The following is a 26,393-nucleotide window of genomic DNA, read 5'->3' as shown; positions in this document are numbered from 1 at the left end:
AAAGTATCAACAATCAAAATCTAACATTTGATATAAAAATAGCTTTTTCTAAGTCATATTACAATTATTATTAGATTTTCATACCAAAAATACTGCCCTTTGTTTTCAGCCATTTCTAACGTTTGCCAACCCAATATTTAATAGCATTACAAATAGGTTTAATGAACTCATTGACCCCAAGATCATCAAGATCACCTTTCTCAGTTTTGTAGTTCTGAAGATATAAAATGTCAATGATGGACTGGGGACCATTTTGGAAAAGGCCCACAATCTTGTTCACATCAATTTAAAAAAATAAAAAATATAAAAATATTTCCAAGAAATCAACACCCCAGAGATTAATTTCAGCCATAGTGACAAATGTTACGCTACTAGCTCAGGTTGCCTAAAAACTAAAGCTCTTTTTCAGCCTCTGCTGCAGAACTAAAAACTAGCTCCTGGAATTTTCTATGTAGGGAAATTAAATGAAAACTGACATGATGCTAAAACAATGATAACATTCCTTTTAAACTGTCCTCAGAATGGTGTGAAGCTATTTAACACAAGCCTTAATCTGAATGTGAATAAATATAATATTTGCAAGGATCATTTCCAACATAGTCTTTATGCTGTTGACAATTCCTCGGTATGGTCTTTACTGAGATTATTGTCTGATGAAAGAACACTGATAATTGCTGCATACAGAATTTCACTGGACCGTTTGTGAACTTCATCATGTGGGTTAATCACAACCGTTCGACGGGCAGAGGATTTCATCTGGCGTTCCACTTCAATAAAACCTTTGTCACCTGAGAGAATTGTGAATGGGATATTCTTCGGTAAGCGTTCATCCATTTTCCCAATCTGCAAAAATGAACTGTTTTTATTACATTAAACTTGGGTAAAGACATCTATGATTACAAACTAATTCCCATGTGAATCAGTATTCAGTTATTAGCTTCCAACCGGTCCAACCGGATGGGACTATAGGTTTCGTCTCCATCCTTTTGTCAGTCTAACCGCCTGTCCCACATACAGTTTTCCAGTCTATTTTTTTTTAAATCACAATGCCTTAAAGGGACAGACCCTAGTTTTTGAACATTACAGCATATTTTTCACTATTAGAGCCATTTATGATCACTGAAATCAAACATTACTTATATTTTCTTCTTTAGATTATCCATTTCTGTAGGATCGCAGTATTTCTGGTCATCCTGGTGTTTATAGTACCAAAAATTGCATTTTTTATATTTTTAAAAATGCATGTGTGTCTGAGAGGTAGAGGTTTATTGATTAGAGTAGAACTAGTCTATTTTTAAAGATATTTCCTGTTTTAAAGTCACAGATTCTTCTTTCACAGTTGTAACTTTATCCAAATGACTTACAGGTTTGTAAATTAACTAAACTTGGTGTCCATTTTTTACAGGTTAAAACTAGGGTCTGTGCCTTTAAGATATTGTGTATAGCTTTATCATGTACTGATAACATAAAGTTTGACTTCCATGGTGTATTACCCATTTTTCACAAAAGCTCTAAGAAATACTTAGGTTTTAAAAATCGATACTGGATATTTGTTTTTAGCCTTGACAGTGATAGCATGCATGTGAAAAGTAAATGGTTACTTTTATTTCAAAACAAAAATTATAAGCGGTGTTCTACACTCATACTTATCGACTTGTCCGGAACAAGTGGTTCTGGGAATAGAACAGGTACACTGTTCTAACAACTTGTTCAACAAGATAAAAGTCAAATGAAAATAACAACAAACAAGTAACAAAACAAAAATTTATCCATGAATTGCATGCTACAATATGTTTGACAGTTTTAACTGAGAAAGTTTGTTGCCCAGCTAGAAACCTATTTAAATATCGTTGGGACTCTTTCAATGAAAACATTTGAGTGGGATAAGCTCATTTCAGGCAGGACAAGTAGAAATGGAAAAGAACGAGTTGATGAGTTAATATAGTGATCTCATAAAAATACAGTCTTATTTAGAACAGTGACAACATACTGTGAGACAGAGAGCAAAATCGGCAGCATCCTTGCTAGCACCACACTGATCATGAAAATGAAGCCACCCTTTCATCTTGAGGCGCAGGAAGGCCTCGTTTCTGAAAAAAAAAAAAGAGAAAAAAAAAAAGCTAAAGCATTGGAGAAGATCAGTTTGCTTAATGGTACATGTAATTCAAAAGTACAATTCTGCCATTTAATCACACAAAATAAAGAGCACTCAACACATAATAAAGAACGGTACATTTTTGTGGGTTTTTTTTTTTTTTTTTTTTTTACCCATTTCCTTCCCACCAGGAAAATAAAAATGATTTGCTGTTACCACCTTGATGCATATGGGGTTACAGAATGAATAAAAAGTGATTTTTCCTTGGTACATCTCCAAAAAAAAAAAAGGATTGAAGAAATTGTTATCTGCCATCTTGTCGCTACTCAGAAGTCCAAGCAACCAACTGATGACTTCTGCTGAACCATCCATATGATTGTTTTAAAACTTATTTTAATCTCCCACCCCTACCCACCATGGAGGGCCAGTGGAATGAGAAAATTGTGGAAAACGTGGACCGGTTTCTCTTTTGTGAATACTTAACCTGACCTCAACAATGGTATATTCCCCCTATGTAAGTAGACTGGTCCGAACATCCCAATGGGATGGCCCAAAATCTTCCACTGAATCCTCTGTATCCTATTCCGGTAACATGACTAAAGCTTCCTTCTTTCTCCTTTGCTGATACGGTCCGGATGACTTCTTCTTACTGGTGCATAATCTAAGTCATCCTGGCTTCTCAATTGTTTAATATGCCATTGTTGAAGTCAGGTTAAGTTAAAAGAAATAGAATAATTAGTTAACATTTTTCATGACGATTGTTTAAGGATTTCATAACTGATCATCACATCGTTAAAACCTACATTGTACCTGATCAATTTTCAAATACAACTGATCATCACATCGTTACAACCTACATTGCACATGATCAATTTTCAAATACAACTGATCATCACATCGTTAAAACCTACATTGTACCTGATCAATTTTCAAATACAACTGATCATCACATCGTTACAACCTACATTGCACATGATCAATTTTCAAATACAACTGATCATCACATCGTTAAAACCTACATTGCACCTCATCAATTTTCAAATACAACTGATCATCACATCGTTAAAACCTACATTGCACCTGATCAATTTTCAAATACAACTGATCATCACATCGTTAAAACCTACGTTGTACCTGATCAATTTTCAAATACAACTGATCATCACATCGTTAAAACCTACATTGCACATGATCAATTTTCAAATACAACTGATTATCACATCGTTAAAACCTACATTGTACCTGATAAATTTTCAAATACAACTGATCATCACATCGTTAAAACCTACATTGCACCTCATCAATTTTCAAATACAACTGATCATTACATCATTAAAACCTACATTGCACATGATCAATTTTCAATATAACTGATCATTACATCATTAAAACCTACATCGTACCTGATCAATTTTCAAATACAACTGATCATTACATCATTAAAACCTACATTGCACATGATCAATTTTCAATATAACTGATCATTACATCATTAAAACCTACATTGCACATGATCAATTTTCAAATACCACTGATCATTAAAACCTACATTGTACCTGATCAATTTTCAAATACCACCGATTATTAAAACCTACATTGCACCTGATCAATTTTCAAATATAACTGATCATCAGAACACTAAACACTAATATACTACTAAAACTGACCTCAGGAATATTTGTTTTAACCTTACATATTTAAAAAAAAATTAAAAAATTAATGAATGAATGGATAGCAGTAATTATTTTTAACAAAACTCTTCCCTTGTCGAATTGAAACAATCATGGTTACAAGGGCCAATGTTGTGCATGTATTTGTCTTTTCCATTAATAAACAAAATCTAAAGTTCTTGAAAAAATTTACAGAAAACTGCATTTATATTTCCTGCTTTGATGTGATGTGGAAATACCTTTTTTTTAATGTGGAAAATACACTGCTTCAATCAAAGAACATTTTATGCACTTACGTTGGTACTCTCCAATTTTGTAGCCCTGCACCAAAGAAAGCCCAAACAAATGTCTTATCAGGAAGACAGGATGGCAACATTTTGAAAAAGCCACACCAATTGTCCAAATCCAGAAAGATAATGTGGTTCATTTTGTCCAGATCTTTCGGTTCCCTGCACGAGGCTACCAGCATAGAGCTTAAACCATTCAGGAGAGGCAGTTTAGCTCCTTCAAGAGTCTTTTTCCTATTTTTCCTCTTCCTAAACAATTTCTGTTTTGCACAAGTGAATGCTGCTGATACCGTTTTTGGAATTGATGGGCAAAGCATATTAGGTATGTTCAGTTTATAAGAGGGAAAAAGTGAATTACTCAGATTTGAAGCAAACTTTCTCTGGTTAATGGAAATCAACCACTCTCGGTCTTCTTCTGCTGTTCTCCTCTTCTTCTTCTTCTTTTTCCGTTTTAATTCAGAAACAGGACAATTTGTACTCATGGACATGGATGTTTCCTCTGGAGAGGTTTCCCGTGTTTTCTCAGCCCGTCTAGATGACTTATGATGGCCAGACTTGTGATGGCCAGACTTAGTCTTTCTGTGTGAATGACCAGAATCGGATGACTTCAGCCTCAAATATGAGCCAGTTTTGCGGTGTTTCACAGAATGTGATATATCATCATCATCATCATCAGGGTCAATCTTTCTTCTCCTTTTTGCATCATGCAAAGTTTCATCATGATGTTTCCTCTTCTTTTTTTTCAATCTAACTTCTTCATGATTTCTATGGATATGATCTTTAGGATATTCACTTGCACTGGAAGTTGGACAGTCTTCAACCATGTTTGGTGATAAAACAGTTTCTTCAGGTACTGGAGCAGATTTAGTGTAATGTTTTTCAAATATGTCAGAATCTTGGTATAAGGGAATGAAATCAGCGGAAGGCTGCGAGATATTCATTCTTTGTATATATTCAAATAACGTTTCCATGCTATCAGATGCTGAAGGTTCTGTTAGTAGTGTTTTACTATCCGCCGAGCTGATCTCAACATTAAAATAACGCCTCGTCTCTGAAGTGCTCTTCTCGCTGTCAGTGTAATGACATGATACTGGACTGTCATCTGAAATGCTTTTTTCCTTACCGAAAACAAAATAACGCATCTGTTGACTGTTATCTGAAGTACCTGGCTCACCATAATGATCCGGCACTTTGGTATTACTACATTTACTACTACTACTACCATCACCATCATCCGATATTTTACTACTGTCTGAAGTGCTTTTCTCACCAGCAGTAAAATAATGCCTTGTAACATGATTCTTCTCTGAAGCGCTTTTGTTGTTGACCGTAAAATAATTACCTGACAACTGACTGTCACTCAAGATATTTTTCCCGATGCCACTATCATTAACACTGTTATCTGAAGAACATTTCTCACTCATGATAACATTAGGATCTGGCATGTTAATCTCATCATAAGGGGTACTTTCCCTAGTAGATTTCATTAAATATATCAAATCAGTGTGAACCGAGCTGCAATTTGCTGCAGAATAGTCTACAGTTGGCGCATCTGTCACATGCTCAGACGAACATGATATCAACGAATCATCAGATACCAAATCGATTACATCGTCTAAGCTATCATCCACGGTCAGTACCTCATCGAGTTCACTCGTGATGTCGATGGCGCTGCTTGCCTTCCTCTCCAGCGTGAGGCCGACCCTGCGGACAAATTCCTTCATTGTTTTGCAGTTCAACTCGGTCCTCCTGCCTGTCAAGCCTCGATCACAGCGGTGACAGTCGTCAACGAAGTCGGATGGGTGGAGAATCTGGTCACAAGAGGTGCAAGTGGTTCCACTCAGGTACATTGAGAAAACTCCAGCCTGAATGAAAAAAACAAATAAATGTGTTCAATGACATCCCAGGACATCAGCACTCAAATTTAAGAATTTGTCACCTACAGTGGGTTTTTTTTTTATTGCTGTGGGTGAAACGGCACACCAACAAAATTGTTAACCTGCCTATGTCAATTGTTTTTTAAAATTCTTTTCGCAGCAAATAAATATAACTGAAAGGTTATTTTGTTGCATGTAGACATATTTCAATTGAATAAATGTCCAATACTGTACACCATATATATTTCTTTTGCTGTCATTGAGGAGTTTTATTGACAGCACTAATTTTTTTATTCAATGGCACAAAACCCAACCCAAAGCAAATTATATTTCAATGACAGATATTGTCATCAGTGCCATCGTTAAGTTCGAGCCCTGGGACATGGTTCAATTAGTACCCAGACCCACAGATATTTCTTTGATTGACAGACTGTCCTAAGTCTCTTTCTAAATGTCTATCAATGAACAGTCTATCAAGGTCTTGCCATGGTTCAAGAAGGTCATTAGATGTTCAACACAATATGGTATGTGTAACACTTTGTAACACATTTTAAAACAGGGTTTAAAAGTTTAATGCAAATCTAAAGATTTTAATCACTAACACAATAAATAAAGCCACAATCTTTCTTCCTCATTTAAAACAAATTACTAGTGTAAAGGACAAACACAATTAAACTTGTGTGCATGTGCTATAAAAGATACCACCAGCTGCTTTGCTGTAACATAACACATCTTGCTATTGATTGTGTCATTCTGTAAGCAAAGGTATTATGTGATGTCATGTAATATGTAACATAATATACATCAGCTGAGACCGCAGATATACAAAAAACAAATGCAGTGAATTTTATAATAATTATACTAAAATTATTAGACTGATTGAACTAAAATTATTTTTGGCACTCGTTCTTTTATAGATGATTTTTTCCTGACACTCATCTTAAGAAAGTCAGTCCTTGAAGCTCACTGCAAGGACTTATTTTCATGAGACGTGTCAGAAAAACCATCTACAAAAGGACTTGTGCCAGAAACTATTAATCTAAAGCACCTCAGGTGAGTGCTCTACCACTGAGCTACATCCTGCTCACTTAATGCATTATCTAAAAGCATATTATTCAGTTAAATGTATGTTAAAACTGATTGAATATGTCAGTGCATGTTACATACTGGGGTGGAATCTGCATGAGAAGAAAGAAAATGGCTGTAAGCCGTTTTCTTCCCATGATGCTTCATGTGGTGGTGATCCTTGATGAGAAAGTTGCACTCTGTACACATCACATGGAATGGAACCTCGGCACACTTGATGATAAAGTCCTCTGCGAGACTCTGTGGTATCGGGATGGTGAAAGGATCCTGTGACCCAGCTCTATCAAAGTCACCTGAAGAAAGAGCAAAAAAAAGAAAGAAATGTTTTATTTAACGATGCGCTCAACACATTGTATTTACAGTTATATGGCATCAGACATATGGTTAAGGACCACACAGATATTGAGAGAGGAAACCCGCTGTTGCCACTTCATGGGCTACTCATTTCGATTAGCAGCAAGGGATCTTTTATATGCACCATCCCACAGACAGGGTAGTCTGAAGAAAGAGCAAGACTTGTGGACTTTATAGACTGGCTATCAACAATATCTGTCACAGAAGTTATCAATCAGACTTACAGAATTTATAGTTGTAAAATAAATCATGGATAAATGAATGGATGGATGAATGAATGAATGAATGGATGGATGGATGGATGGATGGATGAATGAATGAATGTATGAATGAATGAATGAATGAATGAATGAATGAATGAATGAATGAATTCAGTTTGGTATATATAATTATGATACATTAAAAATTCTAATAAAAAGCCATCTAATATCAATAACAAACTGCATTTGACTACACATTTTAAAACAAATTCTCACAAAATCTTAAATCTTGCATACTGATTTTGTGGATGCCATTTTGCAGCCTTAGAAGTTAAAAAAACCAACCCCCAAAAAGCCCCACCCCCCCCCCCCCCCCCCCCCCCCCCCCCCCCCCCCCCCCACAAAACAAGAAAAAGCCCAACAAAGTAAAAGTGAGAACTTGTATTACTGCAAATAAGAGCGGTTCAGAGCTGTTTACTAAAACAATCTCATATAATTTTAAAGTGTGGTGTTACTTTCAACAACAGAACATGTTCTCTCCTTCCTTGAACATAAATAAAAGATATATACATAATATACTTCTTTTACCGCTGAATGGAAAGGACACATCACTGTGGTGCGCATTCGCCATGTGCTGACTACACCGAGCCTGGTCGTCATAGAAAGTAAGGCACTGAGGACAAGCAAAGGCCACTATTGCCAGAGGTGAAAATAGACTGAGGTGGCCGTTCATTATCATGTGTTCTTGACATTCGATTTTCCTCTGGGAACAGAACATTTAAAACAGAAGACTTAGTGGGAGCTTACATAAGCATTAAACAAACAAAAAAAATCATAAATTAACAACAGCTTAAAATCTAAGAGTTGACATGTATTCCAAATATATGTTACAATACCAAAACAGATCTGCTCTTGAATACAATACAGTTACCAGAAAAAACCTCACATATCTGTTTTAATAAAATAAATGTTTTAGCTACCTGACATATGATGACAATCAGATTCAGACTGACAATGTGGAAGATGATGAACTAATCCAGGTTATGTAGTAAACAACACTTAGTATTACTGAGCAGTACATGAAATCATTTTTGTAACAAAGTTAAAACAAATATCTGAGTGTATTTTTACAATACATATTTTTTTAATCCTAATCCCCGTAATCTGAAAATAAATGCTATTATTATTTTTTAAAGACACTGTTCCACATATAAGTATGGTTGAATAAACGAGTATTTAATAAAGTGAACAGTAAAGTTTTGAAATGACAAGTTAAATGTGATAAAAATTGTTAGATCTTCGCCAGCCAAGTGTTATATTATGTGTCGTTACTCTATGTAAGTACCCGTGGTACACATAACCTGGTTTTCCAATGTGGGAAGTTCTTCAGTTTGTTGAAGTTAAAGTTTGTTTTGTTTAATGACACCACTAGAGCACATTGATTTATTATCATCGGCTACTAGATGTCAAACATGGTAATACAGATATAGTCTTAAGAGAGGAAACCGGCTACATTTATCTGTTAGTAGCAAGGGATCTTTTATATGCACCATCCCACAGAGAGGATAACATACCATGGCCTCTGATATACAAGTCGTGGTGCACTGATTGGAAAGAGTGTGCATGAGGAGAATGTTTTACCACTGGACTTCGTCCTGTTCCTAAGACTTGGTTGGGCAAATCACATCACTTATGTTTTTGGTCGCTATGGTAAACAATGACCACACCCATACATTTGCTATGACAAGTTTGGCAAAACTGACATGACATTGTTAAAAATTCAAATGACATCACAAGCGAATAACATCACTTTACATATCCCCACTATAACACTGCCAAACTTTCAAAGTAAAATGACTAGTTGAAAGTTTTTGTTTGTAAATTACAAAGACTTCCAACCATGTTTGATCAAAATACTATTTAAGCAGACATTTTGCTTTATTGTTAAATGTTAATAATGCTGTGATAGGTCAGCAGTGCCATTATACAAGGGATATAATCAGGGTTTTTTAATTGCTAGCAACAGAAGACACCAGAAAAATTACTGTGTGGAAAGGGTATATATGGAGTAAGTGTGAAAATGACTGACTGTAAGCCACTAGTCTTCCTTTTTTTTTAAAAAGGGTTTTAAACCTAAACAATTACCTGATAAATATCTCCACATTTTGGACATATGTAGAACTGTGGTCTCTGTGGCAATTCACTATCGGCAAGTGACAAACATGGGTTACACGGTGAGTGGGAAAAACTGTGCTTGTGGTCACGGTACTTGTGACGAGACATGTACCAGGCCTTACAGTTCACAACAGGACATACGTATTTCATACTTGTGTCCACAGACACTGAAGGATCATATGAAACAAACGTATCAGAACTGTTGCTACTGTGGCCTGCAGTTACATGTCTGTCACTTGTGCCAGCTGATGATACTGAAAGTCCAGTGTGAGACCTCTGTGTCACATCGTATGGTGGCTGTCCCCTGCGAGCTCTGTATGGTGAATGGAACTGTCTGTCTTTAGACATAGCTACCCTTCTGGTGGCCTTTTCAACTTTATCTACCACAGAAACAAAACAAATTAAATTGGCCTCTCGTTATTTTGTTCTTATAAACATATAGCCTTTAAATTCAGTTTTAAGTACATGTATATTTATTATTAACTAGCCTTGATGGCACAGTGATTAAGCAGTTTATGACTGATACAAATTAACTCACTCACACACACACAGACACACACACACACAGACACACACTCACTCTCTTCTCTCTCTTTCTCTCTCTGACACCATATAACCATAAATAAAATGTGTTGAGTGTGTCGTTAAATAAAACATTTCCTTCCTTCCATCTCTCTCTCCCCCTCCCTCTTTCTCTCTCTCCCCATATGTGTGTGTGTGGAATAAAATGTTGAATTAATGTGGAAGTGGCTTGGCTAAATAATTATTCATAGCAAAAATATAAAATACTAGGGAAAATATTGGAGAAAACTTGGAGTGTTTTCTCTTTTATAGATACATTACCTGTCCTCAAACAAAGGCACCTCCCCCCCACGCAAGTGGTCTGGTCCGAACATCCCAACAGCCAATGGGATGGCCTAAATTCTTCTACTGCATACTGCTCTCTAGTTCCGGTCACATGACTGTAACTTCCTTCTTTTTCCCTGAGCGCATCGCACGGAGAACAGGAAGTGGGGAGGCCCGGGCGGGATAAAATCTTGAGGACAGGTAATGTATCTATAAAAGAGAAAACACTCCAAGTTTTCTCCATTTCTATAGCCATTACCTGTCCTCAAACAAGGGCAGCATTCAACAGATGGTGGTGGGTGCCGAGATCCGTAGATGCTTGTGATAACTCCCCAACCGGAAAGAGGCTGACTAGTGGAAGAATAAGGCCAACCTTGGTAAGCCCTCCTCCTAGGGATGCCCGTCACAGACCAATGCAGGTGATGTTAGTAACAACAACCAGAATGGTGGCATCCGTCAGCAGTGGCAGGTACGGCTCCCAGAACAAGGACCAGGAGGCGGCTGCCACATCTCATGCTGGTTCTGACAGGTGGGAAGTCGTAGCCACCAGGGATGCAGGTGTTAGGTAACCCTCACGTATTGAAGTGTTATTTGTTTCAATAACAAGCGACAACCTAATGAGGTGCATCCGTCAGAACATTGAACAAAACAAGACCCCCGAGTGTTTTCTGTCTAGTACACCAAAGATCTGTTAGTTCAATAACGACAACCAATAACCACATGCAGTGCAGGGTAAAGGTTATCGAGACAAAAGTTCCGGCACCAGTACGTGAACTGTGCAAAAGAACAAAAGTCTAAGCAATCCTCATCTGTTGATTCGATGGACATCTCGGTATGCAGCCCAGAATCAGACAGACATCAACGGCGACGAGGACGGCTTGTATTCAACAGAGTCTGTGCAGCAACAACCGGACCCAGATGATGGAACCCCTCAACATCTACTGTGGAGACATCCCTCAGATAATAGTTGGCGAAGATGGAGTCCGTAGCCCAGAAACAACCAGTGATAATGTGCTGAATGGGTGTGTTGCAGTGCAGGGACATCGTGGCAGCCAAGGCACGGAGTTCATGCGGATTAGAAGCAGACGGAGCAGGTAAACCCTCCTTCTGATAGGCGGTCAGGATAGAAGACCGGATCCAGGTGGCCACCGTGTTCTTGCTAATATCCCTCAACCGACTCTGGTTACAGGAGAGGAAAAGTCTTTTGCGATGTTGTCGAAAAGATCTGGTCCTCTCGATGTACTGGTGCAGGGCTCTAACAGGGCACAACGCCAAGTCCTCAACGTCCGCTGGACCAACGATAGAGGAGAGGGCCTGCACAACATACGAACGAGGCGCTTGGTCTGGTAACTGATTCTTTGCATCAAAGTTCATGAGTAACCCCAAGTTGACTGCACGCCGATCTCGGTGAAAACGTACCAAGTCTACATCAAGAGCATGGAGTTCTGAGACACGGGCAGCCGTGGCGAAACCGAGTAAAAACACCGTCTTCCGCGTCAAGTCTTGCGTGGAAGAGGATTCGATCGGCTCATAAGGTGCGGTCGATAACGCTCGTAACACCAGATTCAGGTCCCATCTTGGTGGCCGAAACCGGTGTACTTGATCTTCAAGGCGAAACCCTTTGATCATCTTATGGATCTCAGGAATACCCGATAACTTCGTTCCAGTAGTGACATCACGAACAGTAGCGATGACCGAAACGTACCCAGTGATGGTAGACCCCTTCAATCGTAAAGTGGTCCGCAGATACAGCAAAAAATCAGCAAGACGAGGTATTTGAATCGTCTGAGGGTTGAGTTTTTGCCGGACACACCATCGGTGAAGACAAAGCCATCTGATGTTGTAAGCCGCAGTAGTAGATGATCTGGGCGCTTTCAAAATGGCCGCCGTAGACTGTGAAGAAAAACCTTTCTTCCTCAAACTCTTGGAGATAAAGTCCACGCGTGCAGTTGGAACAACTGCGGATGTGGATGGTATAGTCTTGACGTGGGATGCAGCAACAGATGATCCCAGTCTGGCAGCGATAAAGGATGTGGATCGGCAAGACGTATTAGATCTGGATACCACATCCTGGATGGCCACATCGGAGCAATGAGTAACAGGCGACAATGGTACAGCTGAAACCTCTGAAGCACCCTTGGAAGGAGGATTGGTGGAGGAAAAGCGTATGCGTCCATCTGTTCCCAGCTGATGGCCAATGCATCGAGATCCAGAGCTTTGGGTATACGGCACCGGAGACACGTAAACCCTCAGCTGATGGTTGAATCGTGTGGCGAAAGGATCGATGTTTGGTGTGCAAAGTCTGTCGCACACCCATCGAAACGCTTCGGGATGGAGCATCCATTCCGTCAGATGTGGAGACAACGGCCGAGACAGTGTGTCGACTAGTACATTGGAAACCCCTGGAATATGGCGAGCCGGAAGTTGCAACGGAATCTCGTCAACTAGCTTGTAGAGACGATAAGTCAACTGCAGCAGACTGCTGGAGTGGGTTCCGCCCCGACAGTTGATATAAGCCACTGCGGTGGTACTGTCTGTGGCTACCATGAGAGAGGCGCCTGACAACATCTCTCACCAATGAAGGATGACGTAACTGCCAACATCTCCAACAGGCTGATGTGTAGATCGGCTTCATCTGGAAACCACAGCCACCAACAGGGACTGGACTGCAAGGCGACTGGTAACCGGATCAGCAAATCTGCGTTATTGTACTGAATGCATGGATTCAGAAACAAACTGGATACCGCAACCTCTAAGCATAAAATGTTGCGCCGACGTCAAAATTACTCTTGCAATGATACTTCATGAAACAGTAATAGAGTGATTCAGGAATCAAGACATCGGAAACAGCGACCCCGTGATACAGGCAAGAGCCAAGACAGCGTAGCAACTCGCTACGCTACATGCCCGATATACCTGGAAGTGAAGCAACGCAAAACAGCAACCGGCTAAAATCCACGGTCGTCACACCACCCGGTGCGAAACAGCAGCAGAGACCATCTAGACAGCATCGGTCACGAACTCTGGCGGTAACAACAGTGAACGTCAGTGAGTTGATAAGCCGCAATGAACCATAGGAAAACGGTGAAGGTAAAACCCCCGTACCACGTGATGGCAACTGGATAACTTCCGGAACCAGCGGAAGTAGCGACTGTCTTGCATCGCCACCGGATATAGAGAACGATCTGCCGAATGTCGCTGAACCTTCCTCGAACAAGAGAATATCGGTGCACGGGATCTCAACACAAGTGACCGGACCAGTAGACTGTATTCGTCACCAACCCGGAACGCTTGTAACGTCGAACCCCTTCATGGCAAAGAGCCGTATGTAGACCACAGGTCTGCCAAGATTACCGGCTTGTGCTGAAAGTCGAGAATGGATCGCTTCAGGCAAGTCGGTTGACGATAGTGTGCAATCGTAGTGCACATCGACGTCACGGAAGATATAAGGTAGACCAACATCAAAGTCGACGGCTAGAACAAGGCATATCCTCTGGCATCCTGCACATGAGGAGTTATGGTCGCCATGTACATGTATGCTGAACTGAAGCCATCGACAGGACGTGCCAATCTGTAAGTTCTAGGAAGACGTCTGGTCCAGCCGGAAACAGCGTCATCCAAAGCCGGCGCCACACCGTTGAAGGATAGGTTGAAGACGGGAGACAATCAGTCACAGTCATGTGGGTCACTGCGTCCGGATCTTCTATAACGGAAGGTGCCGACGCATCATCTGGAAAATCAGTCAGTAACCTGGCACAGGCACTTCGTCAGGAGCCGGTGTAAACCCTGAACGCTGAATCAGCTGCCGATGGTACGATGTACACGGACCGGCAGGAGCTGGTGGAACCCTGGACGCTGCACCACTTCGATCGATCACGGGACGACGGTACCGAACGGTGAGCCGATGACGCAATCTTCCAGTTCGTTACAGGGCTCCGTCTGCTTGCTGGAACAACGATCCGCACGGGCCGGTTACTGGTAGCCGTGTAAACCGACGGGGGCCTGTGGCAGCCAACGATCGAATGCCGACATCTGCCGGTGGAACCTCCGTGGCGATCATCGAAACCGGACCCTTCTTGGCTGAAACAGGTGGATGGGTCAGCGGCGGTAGCATATCAGATATGACAGCCAGACAATCCCTCAGTGACAGGTGGTCCGCCGCATCCAGATCTTCCAGCACCGCAAGAACCGATACATCATCAGCACGTAGCACCCGTGAACAGGCCAGTCGCTCTGGTCATGGCCCGATGGAGATACCGGAGAACCGGACCGTGGGCGGTCCCGTGTGGATACCAAGGAACGGATGACCACATCGTCGTTGGATGTGGCAAGGACGGCAACATGTCGTAGACGGCCGCCAAGCAATCCCTCATAGTCATATGGTCCGTAGAGTCGGGCTCTTCAATGACAGATGCCGCAGGCGCTTCATCACCAAAGTCTCGTAGAACTCGAGCACAGGCCAATCGATGTACCGTAATGGAAGCCGCCGGTTAACCGGACCGTGGATGGTCCCGTCTAGCCCTCGGAGGCCTTGGAAGCCACATCAACTGAAGGTTGGCGCTGACGATCTGTGGAACCCGTAGGGAGCCATACAGGTCATGTGGAACGGCTACGGTCCCGGCTCCGATGCGCCGAAGAGGACTTCCCCGCCGAAGATCGGTGAGCCTTGGAATCCGTGGAGCGTCTATCTGAATGAGCCGGCTTCTTAGAGGGCTGCGTAGAGACCGCAGGCCTGTCATCCGAAGTCTTAGGTATCGGTGGAGCTGAAGAAGCCGCACCCCCTGAAGAGGGGACTGGAACCGGACCTGACCCCGAACCCGCCAGTTTGGGTAAGGTCGCCATTGATGCCATGGTTTCTTCCAGCATGGTCGGTAGAATTGTACGTAACACTTCCGCCACGGAGTCAGCAATCGAAGGCGAAGATTCCACCTTCTTGGTCCTCGAAGATTCCACCTTCTTGGTCCTCGCTGACACCACCTTCAGGTAAGCCGCGAACTCGACATCAGACAAGCCCGCACAAAGGTCGCATCTAGAAGTGAGGCCACACGAAACACGACAACCTGGACATAAGTCGTGTGGGTCACCGCCGGCACTAACTTCTTGCAGCGTAACACGCTCGAACTAGTCGCCTGAACATTATCAGATATGATAATAGTACTTTTTCAATCTGTGAAAAGAAAGAAAAACCAACCATAACACAAATACAAAGCCGGTAAATAAAGACGCCATTTTGCAAATGGCGTCCGACACGACAACCGGCGATATAACAACATTCCATGTAATTAACACTTGACAAGTCAAGCGAAATACGCGAAAGACATACGAAAGCTAACGAAAATTAAGGTGAAAAACATTGCACCCAAACACAAAGCCAGTCAACACAGACGCCATTTTGCAAATGGCGTCCGACACGACAACCGGCAATATAAACAATATTTCATGTAATTAACGCTTGGAAAGTCAAGCGAAATACGCGGGGAAAAAAAAACATACGAAAGCTAACGAAAACGAAGGTGAAAAACATTTCACCCAAACACGAATACAAAACCAAAGGTCTTATAAAAGTTGACTCCAAACAGAGCCAAGCAAAAGGACGTCCAGACCCTTTAGCGAAGAGAAAAAGAAGGAAGTTACAGTCATGTGACCGGAACTAGAGAGCAGTATGCAGTAGAAGAATTTAGGCCATCCCACTGGCTGTTGGGATGTTCGGACCAGACCACTTGCGTGGGGGGGGGGGGGGGGAGGTGCCCTTGTTTGAGGACAGGTAATGGCTATAGAAAAGCACCTGTCCCAGTTGGAGAGACAAGGACTGGGATATGGAGGTGGACAGCAAAAGGTAGGAGGAGCTGTTTAATCATATCAGGAAGAAATCAGAATTCAAAGAAGAGATAATTAAAATTAATAATAATAATAATAAATTACTCATACTAAGTATACAACCTATTAAAATAAAGAGGCAATACAGTATAAATGAAATGACCAATTTCTCTAAAAAAAAAAAATCAACAGTTTACTTTGGCTCCTTCCATCTACATATTAATTTCTGATTTTCTTCTCCACAACCATAAATAATTCAAAATGAGAGTGATCAAACAAAACATATCAATAAGTTCTTTACAATGAAAAGTGGATCCTATATTTATGTATATATACATTTTTTATTTTTTTTTACATATATGTAATTACCATCAGTTTTTATGTGTGTGTAGTATACAATGTATGTATTGAATAACTATGTGAATGTAAGATCGAATACAAATTTTAATTTAAAAAAAAAGAAGAAAAATTATTTCCAAAAAGTCGAGAAATACACTTAGAAATGTTGTTTTGCTGTCTCAAAAGGTTAAAAAACACAACATTCATGATTTTGATCATATTCTCATTGTTAAGAAAAAACGATTGACTTCATACCACTGAAATTTTGCAATGTATTACATTAATACTGATTACTAGTACTCCCTCCAGCATGTGGTTGGCAATAAACAGGTGCAGAAGTATTACGGGGAGAGGTTGGTGGGCCATTACAGTCTTACGTTACCATGTTTCTGTGCCCATGCATTCACTATTGGTCTGGCATGATTAAGTTCTTCCCTGGAAACAACTTCATTTTTAAGGTACTGAGAATGTGCCACCTCAACTTCTCTTTTGGTCCGCATTGTCTCAATCTGGGGAAAATAATATAATAATAGTTTTAATATTTTTAAAACGATGAATTCAAAAGTCTGACCCATTATTTTTTAGGTGGGCCTATCAAAATATATAATTTTTGGAGGGTTTAATTAACAGATTATCTATTAAAATTAAAACAAGGAGAAGAAAAGAAATCCTGGGCCAACTGAGAATAAATAGGCTGGATAAATGTTTTTACTTCATTGCCATATTGGAATAAAGCAAACAATGTATCGTCAAGTAACCATGAACTGGTCTATTAATGGGAAATGGTTTCTGAACACACTCATATTAATGTACAATCGATTTGATGAAATAATGTTTTACCTTGTTCGGTTTACTATTGAAATCAACCAACAACAAACATTTATAACAATGTCAGTTTCTGTGTTGTGAAGAGATTAAATGCATGCTGTAGTCTTATGTTGACATTCCTGATTCTCAAGTAAAATTGGGTGTTACTTTTGATGTGTGTCACGTGACTTCACCAAAACTCTTTCTTGTTGGTACTTGAATCTTATGTAAATTGTTATCTTGGCCAATTTTTTTACATAATTTGCAATTAACCCAAAACATTTAGCTTTAACTGAACAAAACAAATATGTACTTACTCGACTCTCTCTTTCTCTACGATTCTGTTCAAACCGTTCAGAAACGGATTCCAGCAATGAATACTTTTGTTTCGATCCAACGCCATTTTGTTTGTTACTTCCATCAGCATACCAGCATGTACTGGATTCCTGTACATATACAACAAACTGATGTATGGTTTAAGTTATTATTTACCAATCATAAAATAAAAATAAAGTTAAATTAGGCACATTTATTTCACAACAATGTCATAAAAATGCCAGTTAAAAAACCACAATATGCATTTATTTTTGTGTGATTTTGTTTGGTTTGACATAACCGAAATTTGGTCATCCATACGTATCCAACAAGCAAACAAACAATATCCCCCAGATCAATGTAGCTATAATAACAAAGTCAACAAGCATTCTAAGAGTACGGTACTGCTAAAGCAATACATGTCCCCTACTGGGCCCAACATATTTTTATATCTCCTACGTTAAAGGGCCATAACTGTGAGAAAATGATAAATTCACCACGAAAGCCAATATTGATCTGTAACAGTACATGATAAAGCTTTACACAAAATTTCAGCTCAATATCTTGAAGCATTGCAGAAAAAAAACAACCCAGAAAGCAATTTTTTTTTATTTCCTAAGTTCAAGTTCCATAAAAATGTGTAAATTGCTAGGAAATCATACGTTTTTTTGTTTGGCCTCTAATTTGACCAGACATGATTATTCTTGACTTTAATAAATTTCTCAAAATTCTGCCCACCTCAAACTTTACCCCCCCCCCACCCCCCTCCTGTCCCGGAATTAGTCACTGGCGATGTCAGAGGTTAAGTCTGGGATGGGCGTGCCTGAACGTTCAGTAGATATGGGTATGTTAATATAGTTCCAGTTCCAGTTCCATAATTAATCTGTAACAGTACATAATAAAGCTATACACAAAATTTAAGCTCACTATCTCGAAGTATTGTGACAAAAATCATCTGGAAAACTATATGTGGGACAGATGAATGGACGGATCGATGGACACACACAGATAAAACCTATAGTCCCCTTTAGCTGAACCGGTAGGGGGACTAACAAACATTCTGAGAGTACTGCTAAAGAAATACATGTCCCCTCCTGGGCCTAACAATTTTCATGTCTCCTCAGTTGTTCAAGGGCCACAGAATTCAAACTTGATCCATAACAGTACATGATAAAGTTAAACACAAAATTTTAAGTCCAGAAAACACATTTTCATATTTACTAAGTTCATGGGCCATAACTCTGTGACAAATGCATAAATGTCAGGAACATCAAACTTGATTTATAACAGTACATGACAAAACTATATCCAAACTTTCAGCTCAATATCTTGAACAACTGGGAAAAGAATCTGTGAAAACTACATAACATTGTATATATTTGGGACAGATGGACAGGTAATTGTCAACTTGATACACATGTCGTAATCCATTGGTTACACCCCTGCGCGTGCTGTAACCTCACCGTGGTGTAGGGTGTAACATTCTCTTTGAGAATGGCCAATACAGCACAAATTGAAGTTTAGAGTAAAATTCGGTGTCCGTAAAATTATTTGATATTTGTATTTGTATTTTTGCACAGTTCTTTACACTGTTTTTGTTTGAACCTTGAATTTTTAAATTGATGTTGATCATGACTTTATTTATTTGCATTACCATAGTTTGACACCCAATAGCCGATGTATTTTTCGTGCTGGGGTGTCGTTAAACATTCATTCATTCATTCATTCCATTGGTTACAAGGCCTGTATTTTGTAGTACCCTGTGCATGGGTTATAAGAGATCATGCTCATTTCGTTGCCTGCGATGGATCATGTAACAAAATGAAGTTAGTGGATAACTATGTTGTATTTGACCATTTGTGGACGTTAATGCTGGTTTTACTGTCGCAAATTGAATTTTACTGGCAACACGTAGCAGAAAAGATGAAACGGATATTTGCGACTGTAAAATTACCAGTATTTTGGTATATCAATTGAATCACATTTAAATGTTTTTATATACTGTAATCAATCAAATTTTATCCGTTTTTATAAACAAGATTACAAGTAGTTTTTGAAGAGTAAAACTACAGAAGAACAAGATTCCTGTGTTACATGTTGCAAGTGCTTTTGGCTGTGCAATTGATAAAGGTACCTGAATTAAGTTGGCTATTCTAGGCCTCTGAAAATTTGAGAACGATTGTTTTGTTCGCACGCCGTTCACGCAAATCTACTTTAGCGTAACTTATTTTCTGTTCGCACATTAAATTTAGCATATTATTTACATGGACACAAAGGGTTAGGAAAAATGAAAATTTATTTTGTGTAACCCATAAATGATTTATGCAAATTATCAATTCTCAGAGGCCTGTATTCACTTGCGTGCACCCCATTCACAATAGTGGAATTAACCTTGCTTCAATCACAATAAAACAATGGTAAACGTTCAGGTCACACAAGCCTTGGTTATGTCCTTAAAAAGTGGGACAGCTATTAACAGTTAACTGTTCACGGGTCTATGGACTATGGTTAAGCTTGTGTAGCCAGGTAGTTCTTTCAAGAAATAACAGAAATTCAGTTCATAACATCATAAAACATGTTTTAAATTATTTCCATTTCAATATGAATTTAAAAAGTGGATCTTGACTGTGGCTAAGGACAACCCAAGTAAGTGAACTTTATTGATCGCATGCATCGCCTAGCAACTGAATCATCCTTGAACAACAACAGTAAATGTTATTTCACAGAAAAACATGTTTCTAAAAAACGCTTCAGTTTACAAAATAGACTTAACCATATGGAGTCTTTAGTAAAAACTCCATATGGTAATATCGCCTAAATACTTACCTCAATAATCTCGAGATCACTGTCTAGATCGTCATTATCCATGTACTCTGCAACAAAGAAAAATAACTATCATTTACAGTATATTAACATTCTGAAATATATTCCAGTGATGACAATAGGAATGTAAAAAGTCCTAACTTTTTTTTATATATATTATACGTAACAGGCCTCGAACTTAAGAATTTGTTTCCCATGGCAATTTTGTTTTTAACTGCCATGGGTGAAATGTCCCACCGACAGAAATTTTGACCCTGCCTACAGTAAAAAAAAAATAAAGTAACTTTTTCAACAAATAAACATGACTCAAAGGTTATTTTGCTGTATGTAGACATATTTCAAATGTACAAATGTTATATACTGGCAGATAATGTACACCAGGTATATACATTTTGCCATTAGGGTCTCCACGAATACTCTAATACTCGAGCACGGACCGAGTCTAGCAAGACTCAAGTCCATTCACAGGACTCGTGTACCCATACAAGTGAAACAATTAATGTAGAACATTAACTTCAGCAGTAACTAATAAAACAGAAGTCACACAATAATTAGGCCTATATGATCATGCGCTAGTTACTCTTTTTAATCTGGCCATCCGTCACAATATTAAACGTATCAGCTGCTTCCTAAATTCAATACAATGACATGATTTGGCATTCTGGTTCAGTGCTGGAATGAAGATCCATAATGCTGTTTAACTTTATTCTTATAGTTTCATTATCATCTCGTGTAAGTGTCGGGTACTCGGTCCGGGTTGAGTTTGACCCTTGATTACTCAAGTCCAATATTTTGGACTCCTGGAGGTCCTATATTTGCCATCATTGAGGAGCTTTAAGGACTGCACTTTTATGCCGTTGCTCCCGACCTACAGCAATCTATATCTCAACAACGACAATTGCTGTCGGCTCCGTCGTTAAGTTTGAGCCCTGATGTAATATAATTACAAACTTTCTGCTGCTATATGTTTATACTTGATTCTGAATGGATAACATCACTAAAATAAAATGAATGAAAAGGCCTGTTCAGGATGGTAAGTGACAGCAGTTTCTCGCTAGACTGGGGTTTTTTTTTGTCATAGAAGCAGGGAACGTTTTGTTCAGTATCGCGTCACAATTCACTACTCAGAAATCCAATTTTAAGATATTAAACATTAGTTGCTAATCAATTTTCAATTGACTAGAAATGTCGCTAATCACAATTTTAAAAACAAAATGTTCTCTAAGAAGACAACGGTACATGTACAAGTCAACTTGTTTGTGATCCCACTGTCGTCTGAACATATACAATATATGGTGTAAAATAAAGCATCCTGCATTAAGGCAAGTAAAACAAAAAAGTCAATGATTATCCATTTTCTTTTTTAATATTCGGAAAAGGCAATTTTTTTTCCAAAGATAAATATATAAAATTGGGCAAAGATGTTAAAAGATATAAACTTTTAATACCATACTGAAATCAAAGAACTTTAAACATGTATTATTATTTTCAATATAAACACAAATGGTTCTGACAATCAGGGTAAAGAGCCATTGAGACATCCTAAGTGGCAGAACCAGACACTTAATCAAAATGGCTTTTTCATGGGTTGGGCAGACACTATCCCCAACTAATTTTTTTACGTTAAACCAATCTTTTAAGTGGCCTTATGTGCATGGCAGTCTTCACCTAAAATGATTTAGAAGAGCGGCAAACTACACACAGTTATAGCTACAAGAATAACATATTTTCCAGATATGGGTCATAAGCTGGGGGGTGGGGGAGGGAGGAAGTTTATGCACATCCCCAGTTGAAAATCAAATATGGAGTTATTCAATTATTACGTAACGCTTGAGGAGTGTAGGTCCAAACGTTACAGGGCTTCTAGATTATAGTAGCCCCACTCCCGTGGCTAGTGATATTCAATATTGGGCTAGTAAATAACTACCATTACCATGCCCAACACTGTTAATGCAAATTGAAATATATTTAGTTAAATAGTTTATTATATTATAAAGTCATTTATGTTGTTTTACAAGTCAGGTTGATAAAAGCGACGTGCCGTGTCGTAAATGACTGCCTTTGTTTACACTGTGCATATTGGAGTTGGTCAGAGCTGACAAGCTAGAATTTCTGATGCACCGGAAACAAAAGAAAATGGCTGCCCCCAGGAATAATCACGTTTTTTTTATTAACTCTAAAATTAGCTGTAGGCTATACCACTAAACATTTCACTCACTGAAACAAGTAATGTGGTTAACAATATTTTTATGGCTGATGCATGCTAAATGTTTTGACACAAATATGTATCTGTACAGGATTTTTAGGCTTTTCAACAACTGTGATTGGAGATACCCAGGGAGTTGCAACATCATCAACACGTTCAATAATGTCTAGCTTTAGTAATCTGTCAAGTTCAGTTTTGGTTAATTTTCTAAGATAAAATGGTAACCGATGATGAGGCTGAGCAATGGGTGTGACATTTTCATCTACATGAAGTTTAATCTGAACACCTTTCAATTTGCCAATACCAGTGAAGCGATCTGAGAACTTGGCTAAGACGTCATCAGTAGAAGAGACATTTGTAGTCAAGCGTTGGTCGATGGAGAGCAAGTCCAAAGCGGTACAGGACTTGTACTGAGTAAAGTATCGCAAACACCTTGGTTACAAAAACATCTGTATTTAGTAACTTGGAATTTATTTCAACAGTTGCCGAAAATATTCCAATTACTTCATGTGGATGTACAGAATTATAGCTGAATATCTGTGGTAGATTTTCACGATTTAGTTTCAGGAGGTTCAAACTTTTGTAAACTATGTCACTCATTGTATTTACAGTAGCTTCAATATCAAGTACAGCAAAGACAGAGTTACCATTAATTCTGATGGCAGCAGTTGATTGTTTGTTATTGTGCGAATGTTTAGTATCAGTATTAAGTCCAAACAGATACTCATGTTCAGAGAAAGAGTCACCTTCTATCAGTGTGTCAGTATGTTTAAAGTTTCACAAATTCATGACTGCCTTTACATAGCTTTCTTCTGCAAACTTACGCAAAGTGGTTTAGTTTGTGACAGCAGTTGCACTCTTTACCTTTTGCAGGACAAGGCTTCTCACAGCTGTGTGAAAATCCAGTTATACTTATAACAGAGTTTTAAGTTGGATTTGGTAGTTTGATGCTTTACAATTTTATTGCTCTGTGCATTTCTAGAAGTATTGTACTTTGGGTATTGCGACTTGTCCAACTGATTCTGGTCATTGTTGACTATTTCCTTTTTCAATATCTCGAGCTTGAGTTTCCTACTGCTCAAATGATTGGGCCATATTCAAGATTGCTGTTAGGAACATGTCTGGCTTTTGAAGAATGCGACGGCGAATTTCGAGTGAGCGACACCCTTGGATTATTTGATTAATAATCTCAAGTGACTCATCAGTGAATTCACAAATGGAGGCTTTTTGTCGAAGCCGTGTAACATAAGTGTCTAAAGTTTCGTCAGAGTTCTAAAATATTTGTCGGAAATTATATGTTTCAAATGGTATGTTTTTCTTTGGGGTGAAATATGTGTTTAGTTTCTAAAGAGCACTGTCAAGATCATCTCCTGTCTTAGAGTGTATCTAATATGTCACAAAGATCTTCACCTGCATAATGTAACAACAGTGCTCTTTGGCGTTTTTATCTTTAATGTTCAGTGCTATCTTTAAGTTATTGAAACGTTTAACATATTTAGTCCATCTTTGTGCAACAGAAGCTGGTTCAGTATGAACATCGAACATAGGAAATGGAGGCAATGACTGGGCCATTGGAACTGTTGTGTTAGACCAATCGCGAATTGGTGCTACAAGCAGACAAACTTAATTGTACGAGTTAGTTTGCATATGAGTTCACCGCATCCCAGATACGACATGAGGCAAATGGTTACATAATTATGCCATTTACTAGACTCGTTTTTTTTATTAATACTAAACTAAATAGTAAAAGGCGAGTACACAATGACTCAGACCACTGATAATAAAACATTCGGATCAACAACACCACAGCTATGATTTATTTACTGTTTATGAAGCCAAAACCTGGGTCCGAAAAGACTCAAAGTGACTGTAGTCGACCTTAGTCTTGGAGTGGCAGTCATCCTAGTCGGTGCAGGAGGGATGAAACATTCCATGGCGGTCCTCCTAATAACAGCACCTGATAGATCATGGAAGCACATAACTGACTAACCTCCTTTCGACTCTGACTTGTGCAGAGATACGATTTTGATAATGGGATATGGTTTTCTTGTTCCCAGATCGATAATAATATTCAAATCAGATAAATGAACTTCATTGTGAAGTGCAAACCATTTCAGTTAGTTTTTTTGCTAAATCGCATTGTAAATAACCAAATAAAATCATAGAAGTGATCAGATCAGTATTCCCATTTTGTAAAAATAAAATAACAACATACAATACCTTTTGATATCAGATTATTGAACTTTCGAAATCAGCGGGTTTATTTTGTTTGTGTTTTATCCTAGGGGATTATGGGAAACCTATTTCCTGTTGCGTTTTTAGGAGAGTGAGCATTCGCGAACGCTTTTTTTTACGGTTTCCTCTCTAAGACTGTATTTCAGAATTGCAAAATGTTTGACATCCAATAGCCGATGATTAATAAATCAATGTTCTCTAGTTGTGTCGTTAAACAAAACAAACTTAAAACCGCTGAGAATAGTTATATAGGCCCCCTATCGTTTTCTATAACCATATTTGGTTTCCTTGGTCTCCTATCTCAAGTACTCTGACCGCAAGAGAGCAAGACGAACATTTGGACAGTTATATAGCAATATTAATTCGGCTTAAATCAAAATAAATAAGAATAATAATTTAAACATAATGCTGTACATAATTATAACGTTGCGATCATAAACGTATAACTACAGGTTTGCATTGGTGCACCGACGTTTTTGGTTGTTTCGTTTGCACGTGAACAAACGCAAAGTGGAACTGGAAGTTGTCTGGCGGTTGATTGCTTGCTTCAAACGTTTACGTACACGTTGTTTTCTCTTTCTTTTTAATATTCTGAATATATTTATTTATCATATTTTAAGTTTAAAATTTATATTATTCTTAAATATATTTGTTATTTATTTGTTTAAAAAAACCAATTACATACTTTCGTAACCGTTATCACTGAATCATTTATGTCACCGATATTCGTATTGTAACGCTTTATTATAGATAGACCTACTATTCAAGGAACGATGGTAGTTCGCCCGAACTCGGCTCACGCATCTGGCGACACTGGTAACTCTCGCCCTTGTATCTACTTCCTATTTTGAATGGACACGTGTTGCTGTGGTTCAATTTAATAACAGATGGAACAAAAATCGTATGTTTTGATACCTTCTCATTTTATCACAGACAAAACTGTGGAAGGCCTATAATAAAAACCCCACAAAAAAACAAAAAGACAAACAACACCATAAATTGCATAATTATACTTATAGTCTTTGAATCGTTTGATGAAATGAATGCTGGTCAACTTGCCTCAAAACCAACTCGCCCCAGTGTTTTGACAACTCTCCCCAAAGTATACTCTCTGTAAATAATTGTGACAAAATAAAAGATGGACCTCTACAACTTTGGTGTCATTTTATTTCTTAATATTACAGTGACACTGCTATTATGACCACTTATTAAATGGTTTTATAATATTGGGGAGATATTATTATTAAAGGGACAGACCCTA

At 38.8% G+C, this 26,393-nt stretch overlaps 2 protein-coding genes across 4 annotated transcripts in view; one reads left to right on the top strand and one right to left on the bottom strand.

Annotated features, from left to right (window-relative positions):
* Nucleotides 1-704: 704 nt before the first annotated feature.
* Nucleotides 705-25,194, bottom strand: LOC121374855. Its single transcript, XM_041501963.1, has 10 exons — nucleotides 25,118-25,194; nucleotides 20,695-20,741; nucleotides 17,871-17,999; nucleotides 17,129-17,255; nucleotides 9,715-10,124; nucleotides 8,158-8,332; nucleotides 7,097-7,308; nucleotides 5,693-5,917; nucleotides 1,991-2,090; nucleotides 705-843 (listed from the first exon to the last, which is right to left on the bottom strand). Exons 2-9 carry the CDS (start codon nucleotides 20,734-20,736, stop codon nucleotides 2,040-2,042), a joined length of 1,371 nt encoding a protein of 456 aa, XP_041357897.1. The 5' UTR covers nucleotides 20,737-20,741; nucleotides 25,118-25,194; the 3' UTR covers nucleotides 705-843; nucleotides 1,991-2,039.
* A 450-nt stretch (nucleotides 25,195-25,644) lies between these two features.
* LOC121373873 (nardilysin-like) overlaps nucleotides 25,645-26,393 on the top strand; it is a 62,861-nt gene continuing 62,112 nt past the window's right edge. Inside the window, exon 1 of one of the 3 annotated variants that reach the window (XM_041500657.1) lies at nucleotides 25,645-25,691. The gene's annotated coding sequence lies outside the window, so the exon portion shown is untranslated. Of the gene's footprint in view, nucleotides 26,034-26,393 lie in introns of all 3 variants that reach the window. The other 2 variants (XM_041500655.1, XM_041500656.1) reach the window with 2 other exon arrangements.

This window comes from Gigantopelta aegis, chromosome 6 (genome assembly GCF_016097555.1).
Source record: "Gigantopelta aegis isolate Gae_Host chromosome 6, Gae_host_genome, whole genome shotgun sequence".
NCBI classification, from domain to species: domain Eukaryota; kingdom Metazoa; phylum Mollusca; class Gastropoda; order Neomphalida; family Peltospiridae; genus Gigantopelta; species Gigantopelta aegis.
This window is presented reverse-complemented; position numbering and strand designations above follow the sequence as displayed.